The sequence below is a fragment of the Manacus vitellinus genome, unplaced genomic scaffold (genome assembly GCF_001715985.3).
Source record: "Manacus vitellinus isolate BGI_N305 unplaced genomic scaffold, ASM171598v3 scaffold_28_pilon, whole genome shotgun sequence".
Taxonomy (NCBI): Eukaryota; Metazoa; Chordata; class Aves; order Passeriformes; family Pipridae; genus Manacus; species Manacus vitellinus.
In genome coordinates this window covers 3,395,149-3,413,087 of record NW_021940122.1, presented here as the reverse complement: position 1 = coordinate 3,413,087, position 17,939 = coordinate 3,395,149, and the positions used below count along the sequence as shown (strand labels likewise).

The 17,939-nt window shown below is 41.4% G+C and overlaps 1 protein-coding gene across 1 annotated transcript; it reads right to left on the bottom strand.

Moving 5' to 3' along the window:
- Positions 1-1,997: 1,997 nt before the first annotated feature.
- On the bottom strand, positions 1,998-16,146 carry TBX19 (T-box transcription factor 19). Its single transcript, XM_018074613.1, has 9 exons — positions 16,034-16,146; positions 15,610-15,839; positions 9,390-9,654; positions 7,261-7,395; positions 6,388-6,449; positions 5,232-5,293; positions 4,372-4,560; positions 3,224-3,356; positions 1,998-2,516 (listed from the first exon to the last, which is right to left on the bottom strand). The coding sequence occupies exons 2-9, from the start codon at positions 15,804-15,806 to the stop codon at positions 2,282-2,284; spliced, it is 1,278 nt and encodes a 425-aa protein (XP_017930102.1). The 5' UTR covers positions 15,807-15,839; positions 16,034-16,146; the 3' UTR covers positions 1,998-2,281.
- Positions 16,147-17,939: the final 1,793 nt, after the last annotated feature.

The following is a 17,939-nucleotide window of genomic DNA, read 5'->3' as shown; positions in this document are numbered from 1 at the left end:
TAAGGAAGAAAAATTACTTTCCCTGTTCACTTTGATACTTTTTTGTCCTTTCAATCCCATGGGACTACCAGGAAAGCTAATTAGATTTTCTCCTGGATTGTTTATTTCTGAAATGAAAATGCAGTTTGTGTAACACCTTATAATCACCTTTGTACTACTGTAATGCAGTACATGGGATAACTAAGAAATTATCCAACTTGTTAACCATGAAGGAAACATTGCAAGTCCTGGAACACAGAGAAGTCACCACTTGCTGTTTTTTAGCATCTATAGCCATCTCATACAGACTCTGTGTGTGGTGTGTCTGTGGGGAGCTAAACAGCCAGAAGAGGGTAGTATAAGTTAGTTAATAAACCTCATTTGTAAAAAAGAGGTATATTTGAGAGAAACACTTGCTTACATTTCTGGCTGCAAGGTAGAGAAATATAACTTTGAGAAACTCATCCCCAAGCATTTGTCAGAATATGGGAAGGCAGATTTACAGTCATAACTAAAAAGGATTAGACTGATAGCAGGACAGAGAGCTTTTTGCACTCTGTTAGCTCCTGTTTGACCAATGTCTGTATGAATAAAAATGCACGTCCAAAGTAACTTCATTACTTTGATTTTAGGGGATAGCAGCACAAGTCAGCAAAACTAACAGTTTTACCAGGTGTATAATGCAGTGAATCTGAAAAGCCAGATGGGGGAGTCATGAAAATGTGGTTCAAGGCCAGGTAATAGAATACAAAACAGGAGCTTGCTGAGTTCACCAGATAGATGCACATTTGATGACCTGAATGAAAAGGCTCGTTTTGCTGCTGCATCTAATGTCTACCCAAAATAAAATGCTGCTCCCAGAGCTTGTATGTAATAAATGAGTGTTCACAAAGGGTATATTGCTGTATCTAGCAGAGCAGAAACACCAGCTCACAGGAGCTTTGGAGAATCCTCTTCAACGCCCGTGTTGAGGATTGTCCCCTATCAGTGCTCATGGCTGTAAACAGAAATGAATTGCTGCTGGGCATTTCATTATACAAAGAAATATCTACATGACTTAGCCTGCAATTTTTTTCTTTTCAAGAGATCAAACAGCAGCATTCTTCTCTGAGAAGCTGATAGGGCTTGCCTGAGGAGATACATGAAAGGATAAGGAAGATGGGGGATGACTACTGTTACGTGCATCACAGTAGTGGTTAGAAATCCCAGACAGGATTAGGCCTTCACGATGCTATGTGTTGTACACTCATATGGGATAGGAAAAGCCTGAAAAAGGAAGCTGAAGCAGACAAAAGGTGAGAGGGGAAACAGGTGCAAAGACATGAAATACCATGCCCAAGAGCATACAGCCAGGCACTGGACAAGGAATAGAAAATTCCTGTTTCATCAACTTGCTTCAAGTAGAGCTGCTTTAAATAGCTCAGTTTGTTAGGTGAAAAAGACTGTATGTGTGTTTAAAACTTGGAGAGGCACTGAGAAGATAATACACCGTTTATTCATATTTTATTTGTACTCCACATCTGAAGCAAAGTGGAAATGCAAGCAGAATATTTTTTTCTATAATTCTTTTCCCCTCCACCCTTTCAAAAATAGCACATATTGGAAACACTGGAACTTTCCATTTCAAGGACTGTGACACCAGATTCTAAATGCTAAACTAGCTGCCCTTAGCCCTGCTGCTACAATGCAGCCATTTTCTCAGCTTGAGTGTGTGCACTATCCCTACGGAACACAAACAGCAAACAAGAGCTCGAGAAGGGAAGGGGACAGAGCACAGTGTATGCAGGTGGCACAAGGAAGTTAGACTAATTTCATCCCTTGAAGGGTTTAATCTCAGGTATTGTGAAAACCTTCATATAAGAGATTCAGAAAGCCTTTAAAGCAGCAATGTCCCCTCAAATAACCAGTTGTGAACTTGATCACAATTTCCACTGGACTTGACTATTAGTTACAGAAAAGGCTTCTAAAATGACATGCAAATATCCAGCTGCCATGTCTGCTTCACTCAGTCCCATGTCTCTGACCATTTTTAATGTGGCATAGAAGCAAAACTGACTAAAAAGACTCTTTCTGGGCATCATTCTGAATGATGCATAAAGGTTACAGTAATAAGCAGGTTCTCATAACATTTCCTGCCTTTGCATTTTGGCTTCACTGGCACACAAGAGATACATTATGGAAAGTGAGGTTTGATGAAGTCATTTTTCTGCATACCTTCTGCTCTGTGCTGCAATTCTAGGGGATCGTTTGCCATTTGTGTCAGTCTTGTTTGGCTGAGCTTCCCTCCTGCCCTGCCTGTCCATTAAAAGGAGTGTAAGGATGTCCATGCAGAGTCGGCTAGTCTGGCTAGACTGCTTTCCCCTTGCGTTTCCATGCTGCCAGACACCATTCCCTGCAGAGGGATTTGGACTGATGATGAAGCTGGTAAGGGGACATTACCCCTTAGAAACATGCTTGAAGGGCTGCTGTTTACCTCGCTTGCTGGGTTGGCAACATTTACAGCACTGTTGCTCACTGTCCACAGGCAAGGGTAGTGGCTGGAAAAAAAGCAGTACAAATTGAATGACTTATTTCAAAGCATTTTCCCCTCCATAAGACTTGCCACAATAAAGTCAATTGCATTATCAGCTATTCAAATTGAGCTACTAAACTAGATCAGCCCTGCAGATCTTAAGTGAAAAATCACCATCACACCTGATGACCTTGGACAAAGGCATGGAGAGAAATACACAAATAGATATGAGGTTTCAAAACTTCAAGATCTTTGTTGTGAATGCTTATAAAGTTTTGAGAATTGCAGCTGATTTTCCTGGCACCTAAGTTAGAGAAGAAATGTGTGTGTTCATTTGGGGAAAAGAAGGGACAATATCTGATAATTAATTGACTCTCGAGGTCTAAATTCCATCCACTCCTAGATAGGCTCTCATGCAGGAGAACAGTGAGGAATAAATGGAGAAAAGTAATTTAGCTTTACAATGATCACAGACTGTAGATACCAGAGTTCTCTGTGGCTGTTCCAAGATCCTAGTTTTCAGCAATGCTGGGGAAAAATTAAGCTCCCATTGATTTCAGAGCAGGAGATAACTAGCTTGTCAGAAAGATCTGTCCAGGAATCTTGATTTTGGTACTTAGGACACGTTTAAAATCCCGGACACCAATTAAAGCTTGGGACAAAGTGTGAATCACTAGGGCAGTCATAAAAGCCTCAGTGCTCCTCATACCAGCAATTTTCCTGTAACCTTACCTGGGTCCAGGGCTGGCACCTCCCTTTGTGTGTGGCACTGAGAGCAAATTAGCATGTGGGGAGGATGGCAAAGTCCAGCTGTCATGTCCTGAGAATACCTGAAGATTGTTGCTGGAAGTCTCCAACAAATTAACTGGGGAGGAAAAAAAAAAAGCAACAAACAAATCCTCAGAAACATTGTCTTAAGGTAACAGAATACGGGCAGGCCTGAGGCAGCAATCTGATCATGAGGTTCTCAACCATAGGTAGAAAGACAAAATTCCCATGTTCATTTGGAGAGTAGCAAGGTGCCATTGTAATTCCAGGTTTGATTTCTGAGAAGGTACAGCATGACAGACATATGATATGCCTTTTTGCAAGCCTGAATAATAGTTTTTCATTAATAATTGACATATATCTGGCAATGTTTTGATACATATTTCCTTATAATTCGAGGTTAAATACTTAATCAAGTTTTATAAATATTGCCCCATCTCTTGATGTAGGCCAGGTTGGATGGGGCTTGGAACAACCTGGTCTACTGGAAAATGCCCCAGTCCATGGGAGATGGGTTGGAACAAGATGATCTTTAAGGTCTCTTTCAAGTCAAACAATTCTATGATTCTATGATAAATATTTCCATTAAACAGGAATTCTTGATAAATTATAATTAGCAAGCAGATTACTTTATCCTTACTCTTCTTTCTGATCAACTTTTTCTGATCGAAGTAGAACCAATTTCTGAAACTCAGGGCCCAGATCTAGAAAGTGAAAGGGACTCAAAAGATGTTCTGCCAATAACCAAATGCTTTCATCTCACATCAGCTCCTACCATGTTCTTGAAAGCTGCTTCGACTTGAGAGCTCAACTGCATCATGGCATGACACTGAAAGAAGACATGCAGTGCTCTTTTTGTATAATTGGGAGCTACACTTAAAGCGAGGTCATACACTCTCATTTATAATTAACAGTTACAGTGCACCCAGCTCTTTGTACCTCTTGTTTTGCTGCCTTAAACATACTCAGTGCATGACGGGTTCAGTCCAGATTGTTACAGACACTCATCGTGCTCTTTCCTAGCCTCAGCTTATGTTTGTCTCAATGCTTGTGCTAACCTAAAGCAAGGGTCAGGCAGGCAGAGGAAACAAAGCAATGTTTTACAGCAGTACCTGTAGGTGAATGACTTCTCTGCATGTAGGGAGGTGGGTATGGAGCAGCCCGATGGCCCCGCAGTGCTGAATACCTCTCACAGCTGTGGGGAGTGTGTGGAGCTGGCAGAGGCAGAGGCCCACTGTACTGATAATTAGAGCTTCCCGGTGCACACATTGCATCAGGGTTGGAAATCAACCAGCCACCCACTTTGAGGGGAAAGAGAGAAGAAAACTATTATTATTGCACAAAAATGCTGCAATACAATTAAGAAAGCAACCAGCCTTCTTGCAGAACTACCCGTGCCTCAGAAATACCAGGTGAGTCCAAGACACTGGTTTTCAGGACAACTGACAAAAAAAATCAAAATGCCCCCCAAAAAACAAAATGCCCCAAAAGCCCCAAACCACCAACCCTAAAAACAAGACCTGAAAGCAACTACCAGAATATATCACGAACACCAAAGAACAAATGAAAGAAAAACTATCATTAAAACAAACAAAAACTCTGCTCCCCCCATTTTTACCTGTTTACCAATGAAAGATAATTTTATAGGTGGCAAAAATATTGAGTTACAAATACAAAATAAAAAAAGGGGGTAAGAAAGTAAAAATGTCGTATATCATCTTGATTCTAGATTCCTTTTAATACTGAAAAACTGGATCACAAGGAAAATGATCCCTCTGCAGACCCTTTCACATTGTTTTCTACTGTGAGGTTTCTTCAATCTTCTTTTTTTTTTTAAAGGGTCTCTTTCTATGAACAAAATTCTGCACTCAGTAAATGACTGAGCCAGTTATGAGCCAGTTAAGTAAGTTGCAGCTTGCCAGCACCCATCATACCACACAAAACTTCCAGCTGACATGAATAAAAACCTTACTGTGAGAATATGTCATATGTTGACCTTCAGAGACTGTCTCTGGAGCATCCTTAGAATGATTTCTGAAAAGGAAAATATTTAGTGGTAAAACTTCTCATTGAAAAATCATGAAAGTTATAAACAGAACTGTTCACTAAAAATTGGAGAAGTGAGTTAAAAAGAGGCAGAAATCCATCTTCCTTAACTACTTGCTAGGCAGCAGTAGACCTTTCCACATTCTGCCATAAAGGAAACAACATACACAAAAATGTTTGTAAGTTTGTGCCATATCTGGGGGCTGAACCTGGAGTTCTAAATCTACCTGTGGGCACCATTCCTCCTTGCAGGCCTCCTCCCCAGACCAAGGCAGGGCTTTGCCTCCTGCTCAGCCAGGCAAGCTGAAGGCAGCATTCCCACTTCTGCAACTGCAAACCCTGATGCTGAGACACAACAGCTTAAGTGATGAGAGGAATGAAAGGAAATACAGATTCTCCTTCAGGCACGTGGGGCACTTCACGTGTCAAAAGACACAGCAGGTCTAAACAAAATCTGTTAGCAATTATGGGCTGGAATGCATCATTTGGATGCCTCTCTGCAGTAAAACAGATGATGCAAGCAAAATTTCAAAAGATAAACCACAATTTGTTTCCAATGGAAGCATCTCTGACATCTTACATACGTACATCTTCGCACATACGGGTTACTTTTAATGAACACGCCATACATTATCGCACAGTTTTAATAACAGTAGTGTACTTACAGTTACAGTGCAATTTCATTTCACTTATGCTTTTTGACATCTGCAGTTAACTTTTATTCTCCCTGACCTATCAAATTACAGGATTCACTGGAGTGCAAGTACAATTTAGTGACCATATGCCGAGTATAACATTACTGGGGAAGTTCACACCATCTCATCTCAGACTTCCCGTGCAGACAGTGTTAAGTCCTAGAATCCCCAACAGGATATTCACCCATTTGAGACACTATCGTAATAATTATACAGATTCTCCCCACTAATATCAGTGGAGAAACTCTGGATTTAAAACAGTAGAAACAAGATTCAATTATGCCATTTTTCTTTCATATTGTGATGCAATGGTTTTAACCATATCAGCAGCAAAATGCTACTGATAAAAAAACAAAAGAGCTACAGAGCAAAAAAAGATTAACTCACCTTTCCTTTGCATCCAGGAATGCTTTGGCAAAGGGATTATACTTGATTTTGAGAGCTGTTATCTTGAGTTTACAGAAAACAAAGCATGTTAGTGAAGGCAATTTGGAATAGAAACTTTATAAAACATCTTCCAGAATAATCTTAAGTGAAACTTTCTGGGTTAGCCTAAAATATATCTCCACACTTTATGTTTTCCTGGGCTAGTTAGGAGACAGTTTTGCTCGTTGCCGAGTGCTGTGTACTCATCAGTGCCACAGGCAGAACACCAGTTGGGGCAGCCTGGCATGAGTTAGTCTGGCAAATCCTGTGGGATGGTGGACCATTTCAAGAGTTTAAACACTAAATTCCCATCAAGTATGAATAAAATCTGCAGCAATACTAGCTAACAGATGTGACACGGGAGTTAGCAATTCTCACAGTCCAAAGTATATATCAATTACATTTTCAGGACTGGGAAGAAATTTTTCCATGGAATATTGTGCTGTTACACAATTTTATGTACTATAAGGAGCAGGGAGAGAGAGGGTTATCATTATAACTATCAGTTATTGCTGGAGAAAGATATTGGACTTGACTGTAGGGTTGTAGGGCTCTTTGTTTTTTTCCAGTAAAGGATTGGGATGCCAGGACAGATGGACTAGTCTGGAACAGCTGTGGCAGGATATTAAGCTAAGCCTGGCTTAGTACTGCAGCCAGACTCCAGATCAGTCAATGTTCTACTGCAGAGAGACAACAGAGTATTAGACTGGATGGAACATTACACTGCATGGGACTGATGGGGAAACAAGAAAAAAGCAGGCTGGTCTTGTAGATAATAACCTTTTAATATATCTCATCAATGGTGACCAAGAGCACAGTGTGGCATCCACCCACCTCTTCATTTTGGTAGGCAGTCACAGCTATGAACTGCGTCTCAGGGAAGGAGCAGTTCATCACCATCCGGTGGGGGCCTCCCACGCGAACTATGTGTACCTGGGGCTCATATTTATGCAGGGAGTTCAACATTATCTGCAGAAAGCAAAACAGAGAGAAAGACACCACTCTGGTATCTCACAGCTGCTCTTTTGCTCTGGCTTGATAACAGACCAGACGTCACTGTTAAACCTCCCGGTCAGTGATGACTGAAACAGAAGGACAGGTACCGTCTTCTCAGGATCACAGAATAAACAGAGTTGGAAGGGACCCATAGGGATCCCTGCACAGGACCATCCCCAAGAGTCACACCATGTGCTGGAGAGTATCATCTAAATGCTTCTTGAACTCAGACAGGCTTGGTGCTGTGACCACTTCCCTTCCCTTATGAAAACCACAGGGCTGAACAGAATGAGACTTCACTGGACTTGTATTTAAAGTTTTTTAAACAGCAGCATTAGTGAATATTTGTATCAGCAGCTATGGCCCTCAAACCATTGGGCTTCCACTGCAGTAGAGGCTGCTGAAACAGAGCAGGGCACTCCCTGTCCTTCTTCTACTATCTGAAAGACTCAGAGAATCACCATCACAGAAAGTGGGGACAGGAGGGAGCTGAGGGAGTCACGTAGTCACCTCTCTGGGCAAGATGAAGTGTATCTAAACAAATCTTGGCAGATCTCTCTAACCTGGCATTAAAAGCTATGAATAGCATTGATTCTGGGCTATTAAATTAAATTGTTTTATTATCTCTACTTCAAGAAAAAGATTTTTTTGTTAAATCTATACTTTGCAAAGTGATGTATGCATAGATACATAGATACATACATACATATATATAAGAAAGAACACAGCTATTAGCATAAAGCACTGCTAGTCAGCTACTACTTTCTAATACTATCATATAATGGGAAGCTGAAGCACAGAATGGTTTACCTTAACACTGTTGTCAAGATTTCAAAAGAAAACAAGGGAAGCTTCAGTCATTTGTTATTTGGTGACTGTTGTCTGGGCTCTGTTTCTCATATAGCTTTCTCATATAGCTTTTCCTCCCCTGCTTCCTCTCCACTTCATCATATATACATACCATGTTCCCCTGTACTTTTTTCCTAGGGTCTCTTCGACCCTCCAAGTTTCCTGTAGCTTTTTTTTCCTCCCATGCATATTTTTTCTGAGGTCCTGGATGCAAGAAAAGCATTTGCAAGCTCAGATCCTGTTCTATGCTGCACAGTCATTCTTGTGTGCTGGTTCCCTGTATGACTTATGAAAAGTCAGATCATCTTCCTGTTCTCCAGTCTGTGAAAACTGAGATAATTTCCTACCTAATTAGGGTACTAGGCTTATGGAAGTACCTCACAAACCTAATGAAAACAACAAATAGAAAATGTATAACATTTACGTGGAAAAAATTGATTCTGGGCTGACAAGTATCATCCTCTGTAGGAGTTTTGTACTAAACAAATGAGCAAACAAAAGGTCTTGTGCAACATTTTGCCTTTAGATGCATCATCAAAAATAAAATATGAAATAAAAGTAATTTCCCTGTTTGCATTTTTAAGGGGTTCAAAGAGAAAGTCACTTATTTTATGGTACATGTGGTTTCTTTCCAAAGGCCAAAGCTGATTCAATAGAATATTGATAATTATCATGATGCAGAAGCAGACATAGCAATTATTTCATTTAGGAGCAGCCTTTTATTCTGCTATCTGACTCCTGCCAACATTCCACTTACACCAAACAGCATTGGGGAACACAACAAAAACCTAATACCCGTGGCCATTTTTCCCCTCTTTCTCTGAAGTCCTATGTAAAAATCCCCAGCACACAAGACCAACTCTGAAAAGCTCCCTGATGATTAAGTAAACCACAGCACTTTGTCTCTCTTAACATCAAGAAGTCCATTAAAATCTGAAAGTGCCAATTAAGGCCTGTTTATCCCTGTTTACATTTGGCCTCCAGAGAATAATTGGCATCTGTGGGTGAAGAGGCCTGTAAGGGCTTCTATAATTACATAAATGCACCCTTGATATTTCTTGATTGGTAGGTGCTTGCAATTGAAGCCAGGAGGTGTATGTGGAAACATCAGGCCATACCTGCCCACTCCCATTGAGCTTGTTGGTAAGTTTGACTTTGCTGAAGGAAATGGCAGCTTTCATCCAGTGGGCCCCGAAGTTGGGAGAGTCTGGGTGGATGTAGACGCAGCTGTGGTTTGGTGGCTCTGGTTTCCCAGCTGGCACCCATTCTCCATTGATGTACTTCCATCGGTGGCCATCAGTCGGAGCAAAGTCCAGCAGGAAGGAATACATGGCATTTGGGTCCAAGCCTGACACGCTGATCTTCAAAACGGGGAACATCCGCCTGGCCGAGGAAACAAAAAAGGGAGACATCACTGGAAAATGGTTTTGAAGACTCTCCTCAGTATGTTTGTGTCCAGATGCTCACAGAATAGTTGAGTGTAAAAAACATCCTTCCTCACTCCCTCCTTCTATCCAGCTGAAGAAGTCTCTTAAAGGTTAATATTTTATTTTATTTTAGTTCAATCATTTGGAAAAAAACTCATGTTATCTTAAAGTAGGGCACTAAGGTCTTGATCATGCCAAGAATTACGAACATAATGAGATGTGTATAGGATCATCAGAATCCATGGGATCTGGACATGGTAAATACATCCTTAGGTGTGGAACCAGAAAGAACAAACAGCTTTAGACAGAGCTGAAAATGACTGAGAAGGTGGAGCTGAACCACAGCTTCACTGCAGAATCCTATTAAAAAGTGCACTTTGGTGTTTAGATTGACCTTGTTACACTCTACCATGTTCTGTCCCGTGGCCAAGTCCCACTTTGACTGACTCTGGATATATCCTCTGAAATCATCCTGCACTATCCAGCAATCAGGACTTAATACTAATGAGGTATTCAACAGACACCAGTTAGATTTATTGACCACACTACTCTATACAAAAAAGTTTTCTTTCTTCCTCTGAAGGGATGGTCATATTCTAGAATTTTGTGAGCAAAGTCGGTCAGTTCCCTCTATCAGTTCCCATGGTTCTTGTGTTGTTCTACCCAACATCTCCCACTTGAGTAGTGATTTCCAGGTAGCACAATTCTAAATGCCCTAATCTGCTACATTTTCCTTGTCTAAAAAATTTTCTTTAAATTATCAGGGTTGTGTCATGTTGGTATGGCATGAGTTAAATTTAATAAAATGCCTTTTTATATAATTTTCCATTGTTTTCCACATATTTCATTACTCTTTCATTCAAAGTACATCCTAAATTCTTAATATAGGGATATATTAAAAAGTTTGTAGTTAGCTGAAACTTTTTTTCTCCCTTTCTTAAGTGCAACTATTCACATACTGTCCCATTACAATCATATAATTATCCAGTTTGAGAAGTTCTGGTTAAAATCCTTGCCGTTGTACCTTGCACTTGGCAGTTCTTCCAGTAATTTGGTCCCGTACTTCCATATTCCTTGACCTCATCTGCTTGATCAGGCTCTTTTGCTTTTAGTTCCATCTTACATGCAATGTTGTCCTTTTCTAAGCTCTAAACATCTATCCAGCCTTCCACGATCTTGTGCATTTAAAACTAAAATCCTACCTGTGCTTAGCTGGAGGAAAATACTCCTTTTGTGCTTAAAGGTCCATGCCACCTTTCCTCAATCCCCTTTTAACTATTCTTTTTTCTTTTGTAATACAGATTTGCAGGAGCTCACAGCTTGACTTCCAGCAGTGTTCTGCCTGTCCCAGTGCTTGTGACTGATGCTGCACAGCTTTGAATTGACACCTCTGTGCCTGAAAGTCTGCAGCAAAAGAGTTAGTAAACTCCTACAGTTTCAGGAACTGGGAATAATTTGTGGTCAGAAGAACAGAGGAGTCTCCCAACAAAGATATCCTATTCTTAGCTTGTCAAGGAACATATGTAATTGCTGTTATGTATCACCTCCAACATTCTTCTCACATGAGTCACAGGCCTTCCTGCCCCAGACACCTCTACACTGACCTCTCCTGGCAACTGGCATTTTTCCATGACACATTTTTATGGGCAGGCCAATGAATCTTTGAGCTCCTTTTCTCTATGGGTGCAGGGAGACTGGTTACACCAAAAAAACCACTGCAATAGCCTGAGGTCTGTGGCCATGGGGCTAAGGTAGCTCTCTAGGCTTAGTTAGGCCGTGGTGCAAGACATCCAAAATACATAAAGGAGCTGAAACTCCAGGCTCTTTCGAGGGAGACTGAAAGTCTTTGCCCCTGCAGCCATACTCTCTTGTGACACTCAAATACAGATTGCTAACAATCATTCTCCCATGACATCCCACTCACCACCTACCTTTCTGGATACTTTTATATAGTTCTTGCTGTATATATTCAGCACCTTCTGCTCACAGGAAAAGGCAGGATTTCAGAAATTTGAGATTTTTCGTCTAATATTGATAATTGGTGATGTAGGGTCAGTGCAACACTGAGGAAGATATCATAGAATAATTATAGAAACATAGAATGGTTTGGGTTGGAAGGGGCCTTAAAGATCATGCAGTTCCAAACCCCTGCCATGGGCAGGGACACCTTCTACTAGACCAGGTGCAACAAGCCCCATCCAACCTGGCCTTGAACACATAAGGGATGGGAGACCCACAACTTCTCTGGACAACCTGCTCCAGTGCCTCACTGCCCTCAGTAAAGAATTTCTTCCTAATATCTAATCTAAAACTGCTCTCATTCAGTTTAAGGCAGTTACCCGTTGTTGTATCACTCCACTGCTGTCTAAAAAGTCCCTCTCCAGTTAGAGGATTTATATGCTACATGTATCTTTCTGACCAGGATGTACCAGCCACCCAATTGATGTGATAAAAATTATGGATGCGTTGCTCCCTCCATCCCTTAGACCTTCTACAGTTGGTCTTCAAAGTAACACATTTAGATATATAGATGAAATTGAATTAGAGGGGAAAATAAATCACATGAAAATTTAATTTCACTACATTTCTCAGGGTGATTTCTGTTACATACAGGTTGCTAATTCCTCTGCCCACAATGCAGGCTTCTCTGCCTTTCTATTTGAGAGGCTCGAGTTTATCCCCAAAGGACCTATAGACCAATGCCAGAAGAAAATACAGTCATCATCAACTCTAACCTCCTACAGCATCAAGATTATAGTATTTCCCTGTGTTAACCAGCTTCCCTCAGAATTAATGCCTGCCTTGCTTGGACCAGCATGTCTTGACTGTACAGATTTAAATGATGGAGAACTTACCATGGAGAACTTGTTCAGCTGATTAAAGTGGCTTTATTGCTAATATCTGTCTTTTAGCCTGGCAAATGGTGATTTCTCCAAATTTGTTTCAGTCAGAATGTTTGTTTCAATGATCAAGTAGGTGCACATGTGACCCCCATTACTGCAACAAATGCGAACTTCAGCCTCTTGAATTTATTTAGAGCAGATCTGCTACCATTACTCCACAGTACAGAACTTGAGTGGGAAGATGTTTGATACATCTTCCCTTGAATGTGCAGGAACCAGTAAAGCTGCTTTAGCATTTAAGGCTGCAAAGGCCTTCTTTCCCCCTACTCACATTTGCCTTCATTGATCCCCTGTGGATTGTTCCCATCAGAGGAGATCAGTGCCTTCCTGCCTCCAGGCAGTAATGGGGATTGCAAAGTCTCAGGATGCTGCATACCTAATATGGTATAACCACTGAGACAGAAAACCTACTGAATCAGAAAAAAGAGCATTTGACATTGAAGTGTCAGTTGGATACAACAAATCTGAGTAAAATCGGAGATGGTTTCCCACTGTATCGGCTGCAACCATTGGGATGTATTTTGCGATAAACCACGTGGTTTAATTTTAGTGATGTCTATCCTGGTCAGAATGTATCTACCTTCCCTGTATACCTAGACATATTGCTAGGGCAGGTGATTATTATAATGAATTATAATACAGCCACGGAGACAAATCTATGTACTAACTGAAGATGGTTCATCTAACTGTGGCATTTTGGGACCCTTGGTACCAATTAGAGATGATGCAATAAGAGCAGATAGAACTGTGCATGCTAGAATTTGATGCCTGAGGATCACTAGTCAATTAGACTTTCATTCTCTGGGATGCTCCTGGATCAGGTTTCGGTTTAATTTCTGGGTTTTGCTAACATGTCCGTACCAACTGTTTTAGTTTTCACACACAGTAAGTTTAGACCAGCTCTTCTCTTTCATAGTGGAACACGGTTTTCAAAAACATTTGTATACCCTTCAGCAGGAATGATTGAGTTAGTTATACTGATTGAAGCAGCAGCAGCATAAGGTCAATATTTTTTCTACTGAGAATCCCTCTGGAGACAAGAATTCTGAACCTGAAAAAAACTCAGCACTCATAGGAAGCTGTCTCAAGTTTGTCTTTTTTTGAATAGCCTGGACTTGTTCAGAGATCTTTGTTGCAGGCCACAGTTTGTATTTCCTTTTTTTTTTTTCTTTTTGGTGCAATAATGTGATTTTTATGAAAGATACTTTCAGAAACACAAGAGATCCTTTCTCATTGTCCCTGATGCTACAGTAACTTTGGTAAAAGGACTTATGCAGATGACTGTGTGACATACTTCTGTAGTTTGTTACTTTGATCATAAAGAACCTATTCCTGCCCCCACTGACATTACTAGAGATGTCACGGGTTTTAGAAAAGGTAGAATCAAGCTGATAAGGCATGTATAAGTTAGAATAACAAAAATAAGGCAGCTTACACAATGAAATAAAAAGTAACAAAACACATTCAGATAGATTTCCTCATCATCATAAAAAGATTTTGTCTATGCACTCACCCTGACATTTTAGAGGGAACTAATATCACAATGCAGTCATGATTTATATTAGCTGAGAGGAAAGAAACTGAAAAAAGCCTGTTGGTAAGGTGCAATTCTTTGCACCAATTTAATGAATTTTAGGCAAACCTTTCTTACCTCATTTTTGGTCACTTCTGCTGCCAAGGAGTCAGTTTAAACTACTGTATACTAAGAGTAAGTCCACTCAGAAGTTTGCTGTAGCCTAACAGCAGTTTTTAAAGCAATTTAAATGAAGCAAAAGCAGCTTCTCGGTGTAAGGAGAACCTCAGCAGCAGATTTCTATCACTGTAGTTTATAAGAGGAATCAGAATGGCAACAGGTACTGTTACCCAGGAGCTGGTATTTTGGGCAGGTAGCTGTTGTCTTACCAGAGTAACCCTGCTGAGCCGATAGACTAGATTTTTCCTTTTTACTGCTTTCTCCTATGTCCCTTGTCAAACTACAGCCAACAGTAATTTCATCCCCAAATTCTGCTAAAATGAAGACTGCAAAATCAATGAAAGTCCACATGAGTAAATTTCCATCTCTTAATTCCTCTCTCGTACGTGGATCTCCTGAGAGGTCTCGCAAAAGAAACGTATGCATGTTGGGGGGTGGGGATGGGAGTTGCAGCAGAGGGTGCATTAAATGAAAACCTTAGTTCCACTGTACTGGCAAACCTTTATTTTAGTAGCTGCTTGTCTGTTGTGGGCTGGACTCTGCTGTTAGCCCAATTCAGAGCAGAACCTCTGTGGAGAGCCTCCCTCAAGCCAGTGCCTGGTTCAGAAAGAGTATCCTTCTTGACAGGTTTTGCACTCTTTTCCTGTGCCTTTCCATGTTCCCCAAATAGTAAGATATGTTATCCAATAACATCACAATATTTTGTCTTTCTAAAACTATGTATGTTAGCCAATATTCTGCACTGGTTTCTAAGGGCACCAGCAAAAACTATGGAGCCATGCCAGTGTGGGACCATGCATACATACATATATACCACATAGAACACAGTTTTATTATACCCCATTCTAGTACAGACTGCTTGTAAAGCTGTTAATATCCAAGGCCAGAGAGATGAAAACTGCAGCTGGGATAACAGCACCAATCTGCTTCTGTACAGTAATTTGAGGTCTACAGGTAAGGACTTGCTAATAAAGGCTAGTGGTTATTAGCACAAAAAGTCATTCCAAAGGTTTTGAGAGGTACATCTATTCCCTTGCAAAAGTTCCCTTTTTGTGCAGCCTTAAGTCAGTCAATATATTTTTCCAGCATGTTTCAAAGCAGGAATAATGGGTGGCAGGAGTGGTCTGGCAGTGACCAAAGAGGAGCAGGGACACCCCATTTTGTTCATATGCTGGTTTTAGGGGACTATGAGGATGCAATCCCCTAAAAACTGTTGTGTGCTCATTGCAGTTCTTTCGAGTCTGCACACACAGTTTATTATTATAGCACTTAACCCCCCTGGCTGTCACCTACACTCAGCCCCCAGATCACTCACCTGCCGTTCTTGGTCACGATCATCTCATTAGTGACTTCCCTGAATCTCTGCCAGAGCGTCGCATCCTCTAAGACAACCTGGAGCTGTTTCTCAGTGGGGTCGCCTTTGTCTCTCCCAGCCCGGAGTTCACTCTCCACTACGCTGAGCAGCCTGGAGACGGTGCAGTCGCTGGGTTTTTTGCAGCCCAGGTCTGCCATGACGACTTTACTGCCAGAAACTTCAGGTAGCTGCTGAAAAGACAAAAATAATGAGCTACATAAAAAAAAGCCAAGTCAGTTCATTGGGCAACGACTGACAAACATGCTCTCCTCACTCTTTTGCCACTGACAAGCTCTTTCCTCTGGAAGTCCCAATGGGCAGTGACACCAGCGTGTGGAGGTTTACGCACACGCTCCACACAAAAAGAGGACTATCTCCTAATTACCTGTCAGACAGTCAGGTGGGTGGCAGGCTGATGACTCAATTGGCTGCCTTGAAAGAAGAGTCCTCCATCCAAATTAGCATGCTTTTATCTTTTTTCAACCTGAAGTGGGTCTAATTGTTCTGCTTGAGAACCAGGTTTCCATTAATGAAAATTGTTTCATTTCCAGACTGAAACAATGCATGGAAATTGCATTCACGCTGGTGCGGACTCTGACTGAAGGAGCTGGTAAGAGTCAAGATAGTTACACAGAGAAGGTAGTCTTAAAATATTTTCACAGGGCATGTTGAATAAATGCATTAACCTCATTCCTCTACGTCCCTAAATCAAAATGTAATAGGAAGAGACCATTCTGCATTGAGGCTTCAATGCACAAGGAGAAGGTAGCACCCCTAGATTACACTGTTGATGCATATTTTGTCCATCCTTTGGTCCCACTGTCATTCAAAAACCTCTGCTGCACCTTACAAGTGCTGAACTTCCCTCTGGCTGCATTTCCAGGGATAGACTCCACACTTCTGGGGCTGAGTGTGAGCTTAACTGCCTGAGGCCTGGCATTGCTGACCCGCTTAAGGTCCATCTCATACAAAGGCTTGCTCAGCATCCTTGAAACAGGCATTCCCTCTGAGACCTTCTCTGACAAGCCTAATCCAACAACACATACTGCCCACAAAGAAGCCACCATTTTACTGAGAAGTCCAACAACTTCAGCATTCAGCCAAGGATGTGAGAGACCTGGGTTTAGTTCCATTCGAGAGGGTTAAGTGGAGGCCCTGTGAATGCCAGTGACCTGTAAATACTGGACTTTGGCATATAGCAAGGCATTTGAGTGCCTAACTTCTCCTGATACATATATCTCTGATAGTGTCTCTGAAATTTCTCATCTGTTGGGCATAAGAGAGTCAGGGATTTGATTATGAAAATGTAGTGTTGGAGGTCATTTTTAGAGAAATATACTTTTTGTATACTAATTGAGAACTTTGCATTCTTTTAGTTCAATAGCCCATGTTGAACTTCTATGCTTCTGACTCTTTAAATCCATCATTTGACAAGGCTCAACAAACAGATCACACAGTTAAGAAGTTGAGAGATACTATCTACCTAAACAGCAATGGCCAGAGCTTGATGGCACCTTATTTGGCAACAAGTCCCGCTACTAATCCCTCAAGACCTCCATGGAGTAAGGATCCTGCTTACAAATCCTCAACACTTCACAGCTGCAGGTGTGCAGCAATGTGATGTTCTGCAGAACGGGAGGCTTTAGGAGAGAATCCTCAGTTCCCAGAAATGTCATCACCATTGGAAGATGCAAGCTAGGCAAGTCTGAGGTATTTTCTCTCCTCTGTTCTACTCTTGTGAGACCCTACTTGCAGTACTGCATTCAGCTCTGGGGCTCCCAGCACAGTAAGGACTTAGACCTGCCAGAACGAGTCCAGAGGAGGGCCACCAAGATGATTAGAGGGATGGTGCACCTCTCCTGTGATGACAGGAGGAGAGAACTAGAGTTGTTCAGCCTGGAGAAGGGAAGGCTATGGGGAGACCTCATAGGGTCTTAGAGGGGGCTGATGAGAGCTGGAAAGACTATTTACAGGACAGTGTAGTGATAGGACAAGGGGGAATGGCTTTAAACTGAGAGTAGGCTGCCCCATCCCTGGAAGTGTTCAAGGCCAGGTTAGATAGGGCTTGGAGCAACCTGGTCTAATGGAAAGTGTCCCTGCCTATGGCAGAGGGTTTGGAACGACATGATCTTTAAGGTCCCTTCCAACCCAAGCCATTCTATGCTGCCTCCAAACTTCACTCTCTAAAATCCCTTCCCTCTCTTCCTTTTTTAATTGTCAACTCCTAACAAAAATACCTAGATTATTTTAATCTATCAGCAAGCTCACATTCAGAATTACACTAGCAGATG

Coding starts and splice junctions, on each gene's coding strand:
- TBX19 (XM_018074613.1), bottom strand. CDS start 15,806: ATGGCAGACCTGGGCTGCAAAAAACCCAGCGACTGCACCGTCTCCAGG. Junction 9,655..15,609: donor ATCGTGACCAAGAACGGCAG/GTGAGTGATCTG, acceptor TTCCTCGGCCAG/GCGGATGTTCCCCGTTTTGA. Junction 2,517..3,223: donor GGTGCCAGCCCTGGACCCAG/GTAAGGTTACAG, acceptor CTTTTTTTCCAG/CCACTACCCTTGCCTGTGGA.